Here is a 20,699-nt window from a genome sequence, read left to right as displayed (position 1 = left end):
ATAGCACCCTTCGCGACCTAGGCAACGACTTAAAATTACCGAGGATGGCGACATTCCACCGAAACTTGCTACAGTTTTCAGCTGGCTGCATCCATTGCGTTCACCAGCCACCAGCAGAGCCTCCTCCACATCTCGGATACGACCTCCCAGCAAACGTGTCAAGTGCACACTGGCCTTCTTCCGCGACCTGCCTGTCATTTCCCTGAGGAGCCCCATTACCCACCTAATGTTGTAACTCCCAATGGCCAGCATACCCACTCTCTGCGCTTTTCCATACACAGCAAAACAATCAGCCACTGGTTAAACAGATAAGGCATCCCATGGTGGCTCAGATGTGCTACCAACACAGGACAGCACCTCATACGTGTTGCTAAGGCGTAAGCAGACATTTGTATGTCCAGGTCCCATGTTCACGCTCTGCTTAGAGATATGCAAACCTGTTACCATCTGCCACTCATCTCTGAGTGAGTACTAGATATTGCACATCAAAAGTACTACATATTGCACATCAAAAGACGCATTGACAGTGGGCTTTCCAGCTAATTCCAACTACGCCAAAAGGGTCACAGCTTTTTTCATTGATGGTTCAGTGTCGCTACAGCTTAAGAGCACCAGCCTGAAGTTTGTCAGCTGTTTCCGGATAGCGAGCAGTTCTCCTTGAGTCCGGAGACGCTCATTGTGTTGCTCAGTACCTCAGTACCTAAAGCTTCAGAGGACTCTGTACACACCGACTCTTAACTATTAATTTAACTAGGGCCGGCCGCTGTGGCCGAGCGCTTCTAGGCGCTTCAGTCCGGAACCGCGCTGCTGCTACGGTCGCAGGTTCGAATCCTGCCTCGAGTATGGATGAGTGTGATGTCCTTAGGTTAGTTAGGTTTAGGTAAATCTAAGTCTAGGGGACTGATGACCTCAGATGTTAAGTCCCATAACCCTCAGAACCATTTGAACCATTTTGAATTAAACTAGGGCACACTCTTCATCAGTACTCTATTACTGATGCTGGGTATGTTTTGTAGTCGAATTCCCGATTTCGGCATCTGAGTTACACCATGAGGTAATTCAGCTGTTATCTTCCAGTTACTCTTGGATCTTCGATTTATATCTCCTTTTGTGATTTTTAAATATTATATTTACTATTGAGAAATGAAATTCATTGCAGAACTCGAGGAGTCTTTCTCCTCTCTCATTCCTATTGACCTATCACATATTCATCCTCATATCAGCCTTCCACCCCGGACCCTATATAGTTCAGAATCAACATGATTATTAGATTTTCATCTTATTTTATACAATGAGTTACTCTTTCATTTTCCTCATGTGCTCTATCTCATCATATTTTGCTTGTGATGTCGTCATCCAAACCTGACTTGGCGACTTTTTGTATCGATGTTGATGTGAATAATCCTGTCGTGCAACTATTAGACATAATTCACCCTTCACCTTACCTTCCTGCGCATAACGAATCTTAGTAACGTTTTACGATTTTCAAATGCTGTTGGCATTACCCTGTACTCGTTTGACCAGAAATATGTATCTTCTTTCCATTTCAATTCACAGAGCCTTACTATTTCTAAATTTGGCCGATATTTCTCTTTTAGATTTCCTAACTTCCTTACCATACTTAGAGTTACGACATTCCACATACCGATTTCGTTGGAGTTTTGTCTTTTGCCCTAGGTCACCTTCCAATTTGCAGTCCCTTCCCAGTGATCTGAATGGGGCTCAAATCTGGAATCTTTTACTATTGGCAAATTTTTCATAACATTTTTTCAGTAAAGGTCCATATTCTCTGTGCACATGCATTTGTATCTTTAATATTATGGCTCTTATTGCCGTCTGCATCATCTTGTTTCTGGTTATTCCTCATTCTTCCGTCTTTATGGGCACTTTCCCATCTGAAGGGCAAATGGGTGCCACCTGACAAGGCCGTTGGCAGAATGAGAGGCATTGTAGTGGGTATCAAAAAGAGTGACCTGATTGAAAACCTTCGTATGTATTGACGGAAACACTTTGTAAAAGAGATACCACCTGCAAAATACTCACAGAATTTTAAAGCTTTTAGTTATGTTATTATTAATCCTCTGAGTGCCCACCAGGAGCAGCATGGACCACATCTAGATGACAGGTAAATTCATCATAAACTGTATGTAACACATATACATTGACACAAGTCACTTCAGCTCTCACTTTGTTCTTAACTTCATCCAGCCCACGAGGTAAACGGTGGATGAAAACCCTTCCTTCACGATTCGTCACAAGAAAAAGTTATACTGGGTCATGTCCGGAGATTTTGGACTCCAAGAATGTAGTGCAGTGTCTCGGAGTCCGGTGCGCCCTATCTAACACTGAGGCAGCGCGCCATTGAGGAATTCTCGTACAGTGTTGTACGCCGGAGCTCCATTCTGTAGGAATGTGAAGTCATTAGAGCCCCTTCAGGTTAAGGGAAAAGCCAAATCTGCGGTTTTCGAAGATTCCTCATTCCAGTCACTGACTTTTTCTCATTTTACTGCTCACATGAAATGCAGCTTTATCAGTGACAGCTAACTGTAATAAACATCTATCATCTTCCATGTCTTCTAGTAGATCATTATTGAAGGTCAACAAGTTTCCCTAAACCACCAACTCCAAGAGCTTGCACTAATCGCAGTCCTCGTGATTTGTACTCATAACGTCGCTTTGACACTCGTCCAACAGTTAGTTAGTTATGTGAGGAACTGCAAGTTCTCTGCTTGTACGGCCAGTAGACTTCCCTGGACTCTGCGCAAACTTTTGCCAAATTTTATCTACCATTTCATAAAAACTAGTTGCAGCATTATGTGGCTGATTGCAGTGAGATAATACAATGGAACTTACTATCTTATTCTTAGAAAGTCTAAGACAAGGCATTCGTTTATGGAGCGTTGGCTCCATTGGTCAGTAATACGCTCTGCCTTCCAGAAGAATGAGCGCGCTGCTGTATATTGAGGATAAGGGCTTTTGCGAGTATTGTTGTCAAGTTGGCTACGAACGTTTCGTAACTGTTGTGGAATCAAATTTTCCGTCACAGTTTTATTTTCTTAACCCTTAACTCGAAGCGTCGGTCTTTCAGACCAATCGTTCATTTTAAACACCAAGTGTGGTAGCACTGAAAAAAATCACGGCCTCTCTTTCTCAGTATCTTCGTTTTAATACTTGTATTTTCATTGAAGACTTTCTTTTGCTGAATCATTGGAAATGAGCGTACGGCACTGTAAACCGGGAGGCGCCCATTCCGGGAAGTTCGCCCGCCGAGGGCAAGTTCTTATTGCATTCGACGCCGCATTGGGCGACTTGCGCGTCGGAAATGTTTGGCATGGCTCTAAGTGAATCATCTTGCTCGAGTTGGAAGCTCCTGTTGACATTTTATTCGGTATTTGCGATTCAAAGTCAGGGTTTTTTTAAACTCTGCCTTATGCAAAACACAGTTTATTTTGTGTTACACAGCAGAAATCTTTCGAGACCTATATATCTTATCTTCTGTGGGTCAAATTTTATTCTATAAAACATAACACAAAGTCCATTTCTGTTCATCTATTTTTGCCTAAAAATTATAATGTGCATTTTATTCGGTTTGTTAAGATTACTCAGCTGAAAATTATATTGCTAGTGAAAATACATTTTTATTGATATGCTTTTTTGTTCTCCTTTCTTCAGGTGAATAACCGAAAAAAACCAAACAAAATGCACATGCGATAATTTTTACGAGTAAAAGCGTAACCTTGCTACTATGTTTGCAGAAATAAATACGGAAATAAATGTTGACCCACAGAAGATGTTGTATAGATGTTGGAAGATGACTTGTGAGTAAAAAAATAAATTGTGTTTTCAATAAGGTGGAGTTAAAAAAAAACCTAGTTTCTAACCGCAAAAAAAGTGGAAAAAACGTGAACAGGAGGTTCTAACCCAGCAAGGTAATTCTTTCAGTGTAATGCCAAACATTTCCCACGAAGCTCTACAAGAAATTAAAGAATATAACAGTTGCACAAAACTGTCCCCAACATTAGGTTTAACAAAACATGCCTCAGTAATAATATAATTCTTGATTTTGTAAAAGTCAATGTAAACAGCAACTTAGCTGCACCAGAAGTAGCCAAAAGAAATTATTTGGTTAAAAGAAGAAATTCGCTTCCTCTGTGCTGTAAAAAATAGCAGGTCAATGTTGAGTTACATAAAACACAACCTGAATTAATTTATTTCATAAAAACGCCAGCCCATTTCGATGACATCAGACAAGAAATAAAATAATACACAGAAACACTAACATTAAGGAAGAAAGAAACACAAAACAAAAAACTGAATCACTGTCTTACCACCTATCTAGACACATGTGTGCATTACTGTACCAGAGAAATAGTACACTTTCACATAAAACGGAAACGTACAAAAAAACCAATGAACTGATAGAAAAAATAAAAGATGTAAATATACCATCCAATTTAAACCTTACTTCTTTTGACATCACATTCATGTACATAATTGTGCCAGTAGGGGAAACAATCAACTTTACCAAAGGACTGGGGAAACGAGAGAACACAACAAATACAAACATAGATGAAATTTAAGGCATCCTAATGATCGTAATAGAACAGAACTACAAGGAGTTTTATCTACAAAAGGAAAGCCTACCAATGGGCTCACCCATCATTGGTCTACTTTCAAACATATTTCTGAATCACATTGAAAACAAAATACGAGTATTCAATGAATGCAGAAAAATACAAGGTTATATACTGATACTGATGTGTAGACAGCATTTTCCTGATAGACAAAACAGTCACCTAGACAAAACAATTACGCGCTACATAAACACAGTTCACATTAAACGAAAATTCCCAATTGAGACAAAGCAGAGACGAAACTTAATTTCTTAGAGATCACTATACACAGAAAAAAATGTAATTGTGGAATATTCAGGAAACCTACAGCCACAGGTACAACTATTCACAACCTTTCAAATCACCCCAGGCACACAAACTCTCAATTCAGAGACATGCTACACAGGCTCAACATAACTCCACTGGACAATCTCAGGTACACTCATGAACGAAGCACAATCCTCTAGATAACCAGAGCAAATGGCCCAAGACACAAATAATAAAAATGCTGAACAACAAAATGAGAAACAAATTATAAAAGAAAAATCATGAACAAATTACCAGCCACACAACAGAACCAGGAACACAAACACATGACAAACACAAGGATCCAGGAAACTTTGCGAAGAACATAGCGTGGCACATACTGCCACACAGCAACAAAAACCTCCACAGGGTGGGGAATAATCTGAAGAAATAGTGACTATGAATATCATTCCGCATTCAGTACAGTAAAAGTTAAACACAAGAAACGCCTCCACGGACAAATTCTCTCAAAGTGGAGACTATATGTTAATCTATAGTTCACAGCAATCTGTCTACATAGCCCAAACACGCAGAAATTTTAAAACGAGATATTCTACACAACTGAGTGCCTTAAGAACTGGCAGTACAAACTCCACTTTTGCAGATCATTTCATACAAGAAAACCACCAGCCAAACAACACTGAAACTGATTAAATTCTCAGAGAAAGCAATAGTCCCTATCAAAAATTGACAACAGAGGAGAATTATCACATACAAAAAGCAATAATACAAGGAAAGAAATCTTTAATGAAAATACAACACTGTGTAAAAAAAACACTGTTCTGAACACTCAGTGAAATATACAAAAGCCCTTCCATATATGAAAACATTTCCAGCTCTGTCTCTCTTCTCTCTCTCTCTCATTTTACAGACACACACACACACACACACACACACACACACACACACACACACACATACATATATATATATATATATATATATATATATATATATATATATACAATAACATGACGTCACATAAGTTCTTCCCTCGGCAGATACACCACAACAGTTCTCACAGGACATTCAAAATTAGCGTCACACGAAACATAATTCAAACAATGAACACTTGAAGAGCAACAATAACAGATTCTCATTCTGGAAACATCCCCCAGGCTAAGCCATGTCCGCGCAATATCCTTTCTTCCAGGAGAGCTTCTGTGAAGTTTGGAAGGTAGGAGACGAGGTACTCGCGGAATTAAAGCTGTGAGAAGGCTCGTCAGTCGCGCTTGGGTAGCTCAGTTGGTAGAGCACTTGCCCGCGAAAGCCAAAGGTCCCTAGTTCGAGTCTCGGTCCGGCACACAGTTCTAATCTGCCAGGAAGTTTCAGTAACAGAGCGTCTCTCAGTGAGTATGGAGAGATAAGCATCTGCTCATATCATGTTTTGTGGTACACGTGAAGTAAAACTGAGAGTGATATCATATTAAAACGGTAGGATAACAGTGTGCACAATAGCAATAGAAAGACATATCCATCAGAGATACACAACAGAACGGAAAATGTAAGTATGGTAATGTAAATAACCATTACCCGCGAAACGGTATTTGAAAAATGCACAGAATTCTCTTTGACAAGTTTCCAGATGATATGCTGACAAAACGATAAGAGCAGGACACAAAAAAGCCGACATGTAAAAGTACATTTTTACTCGCAATGTAATATTCAGGTGAACAACCCCAACAAACAAAACAAAATACATGCAGTATCATTTTTAGTCCTAAAATAGATAAATGACCATGAACTTCGTATTGCATTTTACGAAAATAAATTTGATCCACAGAAGATGACACTTAGATATCGATACATGTCTGGATTAAAAACAAAAAGCAAATTGTGCTTTGCGTAAGACGGAGTTTAAAGAAACAGTTATGACTATGAGCCTGCTAGGCAAAGTACAGTGCCTGCTCTGCCTCAAGGTCAAGACTAGAGCAAAAAACTAACTATTAATTGGATTGTGGGTGACAATTTGAGTATAGAAACAAGTATTAGTGTTGACATACTTACCAGATACAACTTTATCAAGGTAAGGCATTTTGGAGAGAGCATCATAAGTGATATCACTACCAGTTTCCTTAAGAACAGAATCGATTTCATGTTGCAACTTCGTTTGGAAATGAGGGTGGAGTGCCAGTTCATGGAGAGCGAAGCTCATAGTTGATGAAGATGTTTCAAAGCCCGCTCCAAAGAAGATAAAGGCCTGTGCAGCCACGTCTTCTATTGTGAGCTCTGTGGAAATATCAACGTAATGCTCAAACTTACAAGATCACAGACACCAAAATCAGACAAATTATTTGGAATCTATGGTATTGTCACATAAATAGCACATGTTATATATTATTATTATTGTTATTAGAAAATTAATGATGAAAGTTCACCTTTTGTCTTCCCAAAACTTGTCTTTGCAATAGCATGTCTTACGCAAAACTCCTCAACGTTCAAACATAAATGACAAATTTAAAATTCTCTGTATGTCCTATTATAATGTTTAGATCTAGTTACATGTACTCATATAAAATCCAGTGTAACCTTCACGTCGCATTAACATCACAGTGAAGGTCAAGTCTTCTATGAAATTTACATTTGCAACACAGCAAGATACTGTAGAAACATAAGAGGGACTTTATCAATCATTTTTCCATGAATTTCATCTAGAAAAGCTATGGGACCACCATAAAATTATTATTATGGTTACCTATATTTTAAAATATTTTATTGTTCCAATCTCTTGAATGCATCCAAAAGTAGCAAGGAGCTATGTTTAGGAACTTAATTCAATTTACTTTTATTTTACATTTAATATTTCTAGCTCTGTAGGACCAGACTCAGGAGTAAACCTCCATGATCATGGAACGAGTCAGTATATGAAATTTAACCACAGAAAAATTAATAACAGATAAAATTTATACGAATCCTCTGCAGACTGTAAGCTGCTGTGGAGATATATGCACAATCAACTTTATAATACAAAAATTTGCTTAATTTTTTCCCACGAAGTCCCCAGCAGAATAGAAGGAGTGAGACATGAGGAAATTCTACTGTTTAAATTTTAAAGTGCGAAGATTACTGCTAACTTTTTTTTAAATTCTTATGGTAGCTTATTGAAAATGGATGGAGCAAAATACTGCACACCCATTTGCACAGGAGTCAAGGAGGTACGGTCCAAATGCAGATTGGATTTCTGCCTAGTATTCACCAAGTGAAAGCTGCAAATTATTCCGAATAAGCTTATATTTTTAACAGCAAGCGACATTAAAGAAAATAGGTTTTAGGAGCCAATTTCAGAATTCCCAGACTCCTGAACAGGGAGTTGGCGAACTTACACCACATATTATCCGAACTGCCCGTTTCTGAGCCGAAGGTGTCCTTTGTGAATGGGAAGAGTTACCCAGAATATAACGCCGTATGTCAGACGCAAATGAAAATAGACAGACTAACTTTCTTGTTGGACCCTCATTTATTTATTGCACATACTGTTCTAAGGGTAAAATAGCAGCATACAGTTTTTGAATGAGATTTTGAACATGTACGTTCCATGATAGCTTATCATGTGTCTGAACACCTAGGAATATGTGTTATTCAGACTCATTCTGTGTAATCAGCATTTCAGCTTTGACTGAATGGTGTTTAATAGAATCGTAGTATGATTTAGCATAAATTAATTTTTTACAAGCTATGGACATATATCTTGATCTGCATTATTTGACATTATCTATTTTGCTTTCAACACCCTTCGTTGTCAAGCTAGTGTCATCACCAAAGACAAATATTTAAAAATTATCCCTTCATATTGTAGTGATCTCAAAATTGGCCCATGAGGCACCTCCCCAATCAGACACCACTCCAGAGTCAGTATTATTACTGTGGAGAACGGCGTTTTGCTGTCTGTTCTTAAAGTATAAGAAAACTCAATTGTGAGTTACTCCTCTTATTCCATAATGGTCCGATTTCTGCAGTAATATTTTGCGATTAATACAATCAAAGGCTTTAGTTAAACAAAAGAAGACGCCTAGTATTCGTAACTTTTTGTTTAATCTGTCCAATGCCTGTCGCACAAAAGAGAATGTAGCATTTATAATTGTTAAAACACTTTTGAAACCGGACTGTATGTTTGCCCAAATTATGTAAACTAAAAAGATCACTTAACCTTATATACACAGTCTTTTCAACAATTTTTGCGATTACCGATGGCAAAGAAAAGGCTCTAAAATTGTCCGAATTATACCTTTTCCTTTTTTTATAAGGTGGTTTCGTTAGTGAGTATTCTCATCGTTCAGGAAACTAACAATTACTAAAGGAAAAATAACAGATGTACCTAAATTCTGGGCTAACATCTGCAGCACAGTGCTTTAATCTCCTGCTAGATACCCAGCGATATTCATGAGAGTCTTAAGCAGTTTAATTACTGACTAAATTTCCCTCTTGTTTTAATTTTATTCTTGATGATAATTTCTTATATCATGAAATGACCGCCCCATGTTCGTAGTTCGTATGGCAATTGCTAATTTAGAATAATTGTTTGCGTGGTATGCATTTTTGTATTCATTGTACCTGTACCCCCAGATTAGTCGATCTTGTTTCTTATTAAGACTGTGATGGGAAGATTGTTTGGTATCTGTGATTAAAAAGTAATAATTCATGTCTCCCATTGATACCACTGTTGTTTTATAGGTTGCTAGTGAAGGCATGTGAAAGCAATGTCTAATAATAGAGTAGGTTACAGCAACGCAGGTGGACCTATTCTATGGATTGTAACGTTAACAGAGGTTGTCAAGAGATAATATGTCATTTCTACTTCATATAACATACTTACTCGTAGGGGACACTTCCTTGGTACCGCCCTCTCCATTCTCTGGCTTTTCGCCTTCGAGATATCCATTGTTTTTGAGTTGGATCATAAGATCCATGAAATCTTTCCTGCAAACGTTGTTCTCCTCCCTGTATGCAACTGTCTCCGCTACCATACGTCTAAAATAAGTGCTGACAGCAGCTGCTCCGTCTTTGAGTCTGCAAGGAAATGATAATCGTGAATTGATCACACACACTGGAGGAAAACAGAACATTTTTGGCATTATACAGTATGATGTGCATAGTGATGAAAAAATGATGAAACCTCTGCACATAATTTAGTTCATGATTCTTCGTGTGTTGGCAACCACAATTTGCCGCTTAATCCTATCGCATTACAGCACAGAATATTTTAGCCAGCGCCCATAGTGAATTCAGTAGTTGCAGGATGCCGCAGCAGTAATTCATAGGAACTTCTGTAAAGAAGAACAGTGCAAATTTCTCTTCAATAGACTGCTAGCAACTGTCTTAGATATAACTGGATATGACTCCACTTCATTCGTCCAACTCTACAAAGTTTTTCGTAACACTTTTAATGTAACTACTCTGTATCGCAGATCCTTCTTCGCGCATGCGTGTGTGTGTTGCTTTAGCGTGGTTAGTTTAAGTTAGATTAAGTAGTGTGTAGGCCTAGGGACCAATGACCTCAGCAGTTTGGTCCCAAAGGAACTTATTACAAATTTAAAAATAGTTCGTTCTTTCAAATATGTGTTATCAACAAACAAATTGGTTTTTTTGTGATAAAGTTTGTACTTCAGTCACGGGAAAACACAGATAAACACAAGAAAGAAAAGTTAAATATATTATAATTATAATTTAGTGTCTATCAATGACGAAGTGCAAGCCTTTCGATTGGATGTCACTTCATCGAGTTGTGTGTCCTTAAGCCACGCCAGTTATCCAACCAGTGAAAAGGGAGCTGCAATTTAACGTGAAATCTGATCCATGTGTCGTTTCTAGCGAATCTCCACACCACTGAAAGTAGAATGGTAGGATAAAATGCAGACTAAAGAATACGTGGTGCGAATGGGATCCGGTCCTGCAGTCTTTGGGTTTCCAGGTATGCACTTTACCACTAGACCACAAGGAATGTGCAGGACGTCCCACAAGTGTTATGAAAAACGTCGAGGGCTTGTGTAGGGTGTCTCGAGGAGCAAATCATGGATAGGAACCCGTGTCCAGAAACGTCATCCAACTATACTACAGAGCGTTGGAAGTCATAGGCACGAGCGCCTGCCACTAGGCTACCCATTCGGCAGAAAACGTGACGCTGTACGCTTACAGACCCTAGGTGGAACGTCTCGGAATGTTCTTTTTCTCATTCCATGATCGTGACTCATTGCTTCGATCACCAGTGGAGAAGATAGAGCTCTGCTGCTTAGGCAGACCATGTTTCTAATGAATGTGATGCTCTGTTGCCTTGGTGAATAACGGTTTCGAACATGGGGTTCCCATCTGCAGTTTATTTTTCTCCTGTGAACCGAAACACAACGGAGGTTTAAGACGCATCTCTGAGAAAGATGAACTGGAGAAGGGAATTCTTTCTCATCATACACTTTGGAGTGTTACACTCGGACATCCCACTCAGTTTGGTGCCCCAAGCGGTCGCTTCTAATAGAGATACTTACTGTATGGGAATCTCACAACTGTGGGGGGGGGGGGGGGCTCCCCCCAGCTGGCAGCTTGTGCTGCATCGGCCTTAAACCTGCACTGAACATAGCGTAGCAGAGCAACACCACCTGGACTGTCGCTAGTAAGCCCTGCACAAGCTGAAAGCGATAAGGGTAGTAACTGCCGGCCGCTGTGGCCGAGCGGTTCTAGGCGCTTCAGTCCGGAACCGCACTGCTGCCACGGTCGCAGGTTCGAATCCTGCCTCGAGCATAGATGTGTGTGATGTCCTTAGGTTAGTTAGGTTTAAGTAGTTTAAGTCTAGGGAACTGATGGCCTCAGGAGTTATGTTCCATAGTGCTTAGAGCCATATGAACTTTTTTTTTCGTCCTTCATGATTTCCTGCTTTCTGAAACGAGCCTCTCTCAGACAAACGGTGAAAAACTGTCACAAACATTGAATGGTGTGGCTGTTGTCGGCGGGGATAGGTCTCCTGATACAACCTTGCTGCCTGGCGCCCTTGCCCATTTGTCTCTCCGTAAGTAAATACCATGTCGGCAAGCTGTCGATTGGAATACGGAACCATTGTATACAACGCTGTATCACATTCACTACGAGGTGAGTCAGCAAGAGAAGTGAATCGGGCAAAACATTACTGATTACTATGGCAGGAGAGGGCGCTTGGGCGTGACGTACGGGGGACAGTAACACCCTCAGAGAGGGTACCTGTGGCTGCATGGTACAGCGCGTATTAGACCGCAGTATCCGTAACACTGTATGATTGAATAAATGGTCTCTAGCATGGAATCCTTGCATTTCCGGACATAAGTTCATTGGACCTTTTTTATTCCGAGTCCTCTCCCTGATCAATCCCAAGAGTTTGTACACGCCTGGAAAAAGTCACCCTATAGATATAGAGTAGGGTAGTCACATAACTTATGTGACCGCAAGCAGTCTGATTGGACATATTAAACACTGACATTGTGAACCAGACAAATGTTGCAGATATAACGCACATAAGAAATCACAGTTAGTTCTTACCATCTAGCTTTCTCACTACTTGAGCTGTCCGCCTCCGGTAGCTGAGTAGTTAGCCGGCACGGTAGCTCAGCGTGTTCGGTCAGAGAGCCGGTTGGCCTTTGTAATAAAAAAAACTGAGTGGAAGGATCAACCACCGAACTTGAATAGAATGTCTTGCGACGTCCGCAACGACCAAACACAACGATAGAAAAAAGAAAGTGGTCAGCGCGACAGAACGTCAATCCTAAGCGCCCGGGTTCGATTCCCGGCTGGGTCGGAGATTTTATCCGCTCAGGGACTGGGTGTTGTGTTGTCCTAATTATCATCATTTCATCCCCATCGACGCGCAAGTCGCCGAAGTGGCGTCAAATCGAAAGCCTTGCACCAGGCGAACGGTCTACCCGACGGGAGGCCCTCGTTACACGACATTATTATTACTACTTGAGCTGTGTTAGATTACATCATAATAGCGGGCTTTGTTAGATCAAGTGATTGCGAAAGTTGACGTTTCACATCCCGTGGAATATAGGGGTAGCAGAGGCAAGCAGAAATCTTTCGCATGTAGTGACAATCTTTTCCAACCAATTGAAGTGCTCATCCGCGGCTATGTCAGATCTCTTCACTGTTTTCTGCTACGGTACTGGGATACCGACGAGAAATATTTAATTTCTTATGGGATACAAAAATTACGTGGGCGTTTTTGGTGTTAATTCATGTCCTAGATTTAGCATCCATCTGAACACAGAAGACGGACTGTTTTGATCTGGACGATGGCAGTGCTGATATCTTCAGTTCTAGACCTTTGGCGAAGCTGGAAGTTGACAACATAGAAATGATAATTCCTGGAGTTCAAAACCGACAAGATACAGTTGATGATAAAAGAGAGCAATAGAGTGTCAAGGACTGAGGCCTATGAGGTTGCTTTCAAATCACAAGCATGTACTATCTGAAAATTTCAGCTGTCGGTGAATTCGGAGTTTTATGTCACAGTAGGGGGTATCTAATACTTTGCTAAAGTCCAGCAGTGTCAATTGTAGCCTCAGTGTTGTGTTTGGCGTATTTCAGGTAATCAGTCACGTTAATTAGTGGTGCTTGTGTGCTATGGTGTTTACAAAGGCCAGACCTACATTTGTCACACGAGTTTAATTTAATAGTAGTATTCAAAAAGTGAAAAATGGCTGAGCTGTAATGGCTAGACGAGAAATAAAAAGGCTGTAAAGGCGTGGATAAGTAGGGGAAAGACAGATACTGCTGAAAGGAAAATTAAAGACCTTTAGAGAAAAGAGAAACAGCTACATAAACAGCAAGAGCTCAGGTGGAAAACTAGAACTAAGTTACGAAGAGAAAGCTGAAAGGTGGAAGAAATACACTCCTGGAAATGGAAAAAAGAACACATTGACACCGGTGTGTCAGACCCACCATACTTGCTCCGGACACTGCGAGAGGGCTGTACAAGCAATGATCACACGCACGGCACAGCGGACGCACCAGGAACCGCGGTGCTGGCCGTCGAATGGCGCTAGCTGCGCAGCATTTGTGCACCGCCGCCGTCAGTGTCAGCCAGTTTGCCGTGGCATACGGAGCTCCATCGCAGTCTTTAACACTGGTAGCATGCCGCGACAGCGTGGACGTGAACCGTATGTGCAGTTGACGGACTTTGAGCGAGGGCGTATAGTGGGCATGCGGGAGGCCGGGTGGACGTACCGCCGAATTGCTCAACACGTGGGGCGTGAGGTCTCCACAGTACATCGATGTTGTCGCCAGTGGTCGGCGGAAGGTGCACGTGCCCGTCGACCTGGGACCGGACCGCAGCGACGCACGGATGCACGCCAAGACCGTAGGATCCTACGCAGTGCCGTAGGGGACCGCACCGCCACTTCCCAGCAAATTAGGGACACTGTTGCTCCTGGGGTATCGGCGAGGACCATTCGCAACCGTCTCCATGAAGCTGGGCTACGGTCCCGCACACCGTTAGGCCGTCTTCCGCTCACGCCCCAACATCGTGCAGCCCGCCTCCAGTGGTGTCGCGACAGGCGTGAATGGAGGGACGAATGGAGACGTGTCGTCTTCAGCGATGAGAGTCGCTTCTGCCTTGGTGCCAATGATGGTCGTATGCGTGTTTGGCGCCGTGCAGGTGAGCGCCACAATCAGGACTGCATACGACCGAGGCACACAGGGCCAACACCCGGCATCATGGTGTGGGGAGCGATCTCCTACACTGGCCGTACACCACTGGTGATCGTCGAGGGGACACTGAATAGTGCACGGTACATCCAAACCGTCATCGAACCCATCGTTCTACCATTCCTAGACTGGCAAGGGAACTTGCTGTTCCAACAGGACAATGCACGTCCGCATGTATCCCGTGCCACCCAACGTGCTCTAGAAGGTGTAAGTCAACTACCCTGGCCAGCAAGATCTCCGGATCTGTTCCCCGTTGAGCATGTTTGGGACTGGATGAAGCGTCGTCTCACGCGGTCTGCACGTCCAGCACGAACGCTGGTCCAACTGAGGCGCCAGGTGGAAATGGCATGGCAAGCCGTTCCACAGGACTACATCCAGCATCTCTACGATCGTCTCCATGGGAGAATAGCAGCCTGCATTGCTGCGAAAGGTGGATATACACTGTACTAGTGCCGACATTGTGCATGCTCTGTTGCCTGTGTCTATGTGCCTGTGGTTCTGTCAGTGTGATCATGTGATGTATCTGACCCCAGGAATGTGTCAATAAAGTTTCCCCTTCCTGGGACAATGAATTCACGGTGTTCTTATTTCAATTTCCAGGAGTGTATATAGAGGGCCTTTACAAAGGAAATGAATTTGAAGGGAATATTATAGAAAGGGAAGAAGAATTAGAGAAAGATGTGGTGGGAGACATGATGTTGCGACAAGGACTGACAGAGCACTGAAAGATTTAAATTGAAACAAGGCCCCTGGAGCAGATGAAACTTCACAGAACAACTGAGATCCTTGGGAAAGACAGCCATGACAAAGCTGTTCCATCTGGTACCAAAAATGTATAAGACAGACGAAACATCCTTAAACACCACGAAGAACGTAGTAATTCCAGCAGCAGAGAAAGCAAGTGCCGACAGGTGTGAATGTTACTGGACTATCTATTTAGTAAGCTCTGATCGCAAAATATTGACACGAATTATTTACAAAAGATGGGAAGACCGGTAGAAGCTGAGCTCGGAGAAGATCAGTTTTGGTTCCGGGGAAGTGTAAGAACACACAATGCATAAAGAGCCTACACCCTATCTTAAGAGATAGGTGAAGGAGGTAAACACCTACGTTTATACAGGGTGTTTAGGTAAAAGCGTGCAAAAATTTAACAGGACATAGAGGATGCTCCACTGGACAATTTGAGGTAGGGAACCTGGGGTCAGAGAAGTCAGCTCCGTACTTTTTTATTTACATTTGTTAGTGTTAACTGAAAATACCATCACTGACAATATGGACGTTCCATTTGTACTGTATTTTACAAAATGTACTGAAAATGACGGCCATTAACCTCAATGCAAGCATAACATCGGCGAACAAGATTCTGACGCATCCTGACAAATATCCCTGGTGTGTTTCGAATGGTTCAAATGGCTCTGAGCACTATGGGACTTAGCATCTGAGGTCATCAGTCCCCTAGACTCAGAACTACTTAAACCTAACTAACCTAAGGACATCACACACATCCATGCCCGAGGCAGGATTCGAACCTGCGGCCGAAGCAGCAGCGCGGCTCCGGACTGAAGCGCCTAGAACCGCTCGGCCACAGCGGCCGGCCCCTTGTGTGTTTCGAATCACATCACAGGCAGCTATAATTCTGGCAAATATTTCCATTTCCATATCCACTGGCGTCTCATAGACAACTGACATGAGATATCCCCGTAGGAAATAATCAAGGGGATTCAGGTCACGTGACCTCACAGGCCATGGAATAGGAGCTCCCATTCCAATCCAGTAAATTAAACACAACCTGCATCATGACCTACTAGTAATCAAGCCCGTCTTCCTTGTTTCCTTGCAGGAAATAAAGAACGTATATGTAATTACCAGCACAGTACGTGTAAACTGGTATGCATGTTAGTTGTAAATAAGCTGGGAAACAGTAATGCTAAAGAAAGCGGCAGACAAGATTACTTCCCTATATCCTTAAGATGGCTTCTCCGACCCCACATTCCCTATCTCAAATTGTTCAGTGGACCATTCTCTACGTCCTGTTACATTTTTGCACGCGCTTACGGGAACGCCCTGTAGAAGTAGGTATTAAGTGGGTTAAAAATGGCTCTGAGCACTATGGGACTTAACATCTGAGATCATCAGTCCCCTAGAACTTAGAACTACTTAAACCTAACTAACCTAAGGACATCACACACGTCCATGCCCGAGGCAGGATTCGAACCTTCGACCGTACCGGTCGCGCGGTTCCAGACTGAAGCGTCTAGCTCCGCTCGGCCACCAGCGGCCGGCATTAAGTGGGGATTATGAACCACAATGACCTTGAAAACTGCAAATGTTCGAGCAAATTTCCTACATGCAGGGGCAATCTTATCTGTGATGTCATCACCCTTATTGGTGATATACCGTGCTCCCTTTCCCTTCCTCTTACCTCCCCTTTCTTCCCCCCTATCTCCAAGCAGTCACCACTTCTTGCAGAAATATATTGTGGAGTCTGTTCTTCGACTGCTATCTAAGATCAGTGTCCTTTTACGTTCAGTAAAGGATGATCTTGGATTGCATAAGGCGGTTGTTTACCGTATTCCTCGCAGTTGTGGTATTTCATACAGTGGTCAGATTATCAAGATCGTGTACTGAGCATAAGCGTCACACATGTTTACAAAAGTGGATAAAATCTGTTACAGGAAAACATTGTCTTGGCACCAGTCATCCTATGAAATGTAACAACGTGGAGATTCTGGCATGCGTTCCAGCTATTAGGATATTAAAGCAACAGTTGAGATAAAAGTAACTTGATAAATAGCCACGGAGGGTTCTGGTTTAAATTCTACATGGGATCCTGCTCTCTCCTTTGTGAAGAAACAGAGGGACAGATTTAATGCTCCTTTCCCCTTGGTTATTAATTTTCACTCTGGATAACTTCTGATACTGGTTATCTTTGGTTGTGTGATGGCGCTAGTGTATCTGTGTGCGTGTTATGTTTCAGGAATTGGTCTGTAAACCGAGATTATAAATCCCCTTGCACAGTGCTTACTTTGGAGCAGTTTCGCCTTGAGCGTGACAGGATGTGCACTTGAAATATCAGCAGTAGTCGACGACGTCACGCGGGTGAATGCCCATAACTTTTTTGAACAACATTTCTTGTTTAAAAAATGCGCTGTGGTAATTACTAAACGATGGGATGGCAACAGGTGCTCGGTGGTTGTCAGACACCTTTGCGGCTCTGATGTGGGCGACTGGTGTGCGCGTGATTGCTGCGACTCTGGCAGCAGTCCAGAGCCACCAGACCGCGGGAGTCCATAGATGGGCGCCGTAATGAGTGATGTGCTGTGGCGTTCTCGGAGGAACTGACTGTACATTGTGCTGGCAAAAGTCACGGGATGCTTCCTAATATCGTGTCGGAGCTCCTTTTGACCGGTGTAATGCAGCAGCTCAACATGGCATGGACTCAAAAAGTCCCTAGAAGTCCCCTGCAGAAATATTGAGACGTACTGCCTCTACAGCTGTCCATAATTGCGAAAGTCTTGCTAGTACGGAATTTTTTGCACGAACTGACCTCTCGATTATGTCCCAAATGTGTTCGATGGGACTTATGTCAGGCGATCTAGGTGGCAAATCATTCGCACGAATCGTCCGGAATGTTCTTCAAACCAATCGCGAACGATTTTGACCCGGGCCACAATTGTTAGCAATTGGTTTGAAGAACATTCTGGACGATTCGTGCGAATGATTTGCTGCCTAGATCGCCTGACATAAATCCCATCCAATATACAGGGTGGTTCATTGATAGTGACCGGGCCAAATATCTCACGAAATAAGCGTCAAACGAAAAAACTACAAAGAACGGAACTCATATAGCTTGAAGGGGGAAACCAGATGGCGCTATGGTTGACCCGCTAGATGGCGCTGTCATAGGTCAAACGGATATCAACTGCGTTTTTCTAAATAGGAACCCCCATTTTTTATTACATATTTGAGTAGTACGCGAAGAAATATGAACGTTTTAGCTGGACCACTTTTTTCCCTTTGTGATAGATGGCGCTGTAATAGTCACTAACGTATAAGTACGTGGTGTCACGTAACATTCCGCCAGTGCGGACGGTATTTGCTTCGTGATACATTACCCGTGTTAAAATGGACCGTTTACCAATTGCGGCGCAGTGGTTAGCACACTGGACTCGCATTCGGGAGGACGACGGTTCAATCCCGTCTCCGGCCATCCTGGTTTAGGTTTTCCGCGATTTCCCTAAATCGTTTCAGGCAAATGCCGAGATGGTTCCTTTGAAAGGGCACGGCCGATTTCCTTCCCAATCCTTCCCTAACCCGAGCTTGCGCTCCTTCTCTAATGACCTCGTTGTCGACGGGACGTTAAACACTAACCACCACCACCACCACCACCACCACCACCACCACCAATTGCGGAAAAGGTCGATATCGTGTTTGCTATGTATGCTGCTCGGTATCCTGGACGACATCATCCAAGTGTCCGGACTGTTCGCCGGATAGTTACGTTATTTAAGGAAACAGGAAATGTTCAGCCACATGTGAAACGTCAACCACGACTTGAAACAAATGATGATGCCCAAGTAGGTGTCTTAGCTGCTGTCTCGGCTAATCCGCACATCAGTAGCAGACAAACTGCGTGAGAATCGGGAATCTCAAAAACGTCGGTGTTGAGAATGCTACATCAACATCGATTGCACCCGTGCCATATTTCTATGCGCCAGGAATTGGATGGCGACGACTTTGAACGTCGTGTACAGTTCTGCTACTGGGCACAAGAGAAATTACGGGACGATGACAGATTTTTTGCACGCGTTCTATTTAGTGACGAAGCGTCATTCACCAACAGCGGCAACGTAAACCGGCGTAATATGCACTATTGGGCAACGGAAAATCCACGATGGCTGCGACAAGTGGAACATCAGCGAACTTGGTGGGTTAATGTATGTTGCGGCATTATGGGAGGAAGGATAATTGGCCCCCATTTTACCGATGGCATTGTAAATGCTGCAATGTATGCTGATTTCCTACGTAATGTTCTACCGATGTTACTACAAGATGTTTCAGTGCGTGACAGAATGGCGATGTACTTCCAACATGATGGATGTCCGGCACATAGCTCGCGTCCGGTTGAAGCGGTATTGAATAGTATATTTCATGACAGGTGTATTGGTCGTCGAAGCACCATACCATGGCCAGAACGTTCACCGGATCTGACGTCCCCGGATTTCTTTCTGTGGGGAAAGTTGAAGGATATTTGCTATCGTGATCCACCGACAATGCCTGACAACATGCGTCAGCGCATTGTCAATGCATGTGCGAACATTACGGAAGGCGAACTACTCGCTGTTGAGAGGAATGTCATTACACGTATTGCCAAATGCATTGAGGTTGACGGACATCATTTTGAGCATTTATTGCATTAATGTGGTATTTACAGGTAATCACGCTGTAACAGCATTCGTTCACAAAGGTGCATGTATCACATTGGAACAACCGAAATAAAATGTTCAAACGTACGTACGTTCTGTATTTTAATTTTAAAAAACTTACCTGTTACCAACTGGTCGTCTAAAATTGTGTGCTTTGTGTTTGTGACTATAACAGCGCCATCTATCACAAAGGGAAAAAAGTGGTCCAATAAAACATTCATATTTGTTTACGTTCTACACGAATATGTAGGGGGTTCCTAATTTTAAAAAAACGTAGTTGATATCCGTGTGACCTATGGCAGCGCCATCTAGCTTGCCAACCATAGGGCCATCTGGTTTCCCCATTCAAGCTAGACAAGTTTCGTTCTTTGTAGTTTTTTCGTTTGACGCTTATTTCGTGAGATATTTGGCCCGGTCACGATCAATGGACCACCCTGTGTACGGAACATAATCGAGAGGCCAGTTCGTGCACAAAATCCTGCACCAGCAACACTTTCGCTATAATGGGCCAGCATGGCTCAGTATTTCCAGGGACATGTTGAGTCCATGTCATGTCGAGTTGTTGTTCTACAGCGGCCAAAAACGAGGTCCGGCATGATATTAAGAGGTATCCCATTACTATTGTCACCTCCACGTAGTGGATGTTCAGAAAGTAACTATGCAGTGCCATGTTGTGGTGTCCTAACAAGGGAAC

General features: G+C 42.6%; 1 protein-coding gene across 1 annotated transcript in view; it reads right to left on the bottom strand.

The window, feature by feature from the left end:
- Positions 1 to 20,699, bottom strand: part of LOC124616022 (cytochrome P450 6k1-like) — a 175,036-nt gene that overhangs the window by 46,994 nt on the left and 107,343 nt on the right. Inside the window, exons 5-6 of the mRNA XM_047144240.1 lie at positions 9,733 to 9,926; positions 6,927 to 7,148 (exon numbers count right to left, since the gene is read on the bottom strand). Coding sequence (XP_047000196.1) covers positions 6,927 to 7,148; positions 9,733 to 9,926 — 416 coding nt within the window. The remainder of the gene's footprint in view (positions 1 to 6,926; positions 7,149 to 9,732; positions 9,927 to 20,699) is intronic.

This window comes from Schistocerca americana, chromosome 5, assembly GCF_021461395.2.
Source record: "Schistocerca americana isolate TAMUIC-IGC-003095 chromosome 5, iqSchAmer2.1, whole genome shotgun sequence".
NCBI classification, from domain to species: Eukaryota; Metazoa; Arthropoda; class Insecta; order Orthoptera; family Acrididae; genus Schistocerca; species Schistocerca americana.
This window is presented reverse-complemented; position numbering and strand designations above follow the sequence as displayed.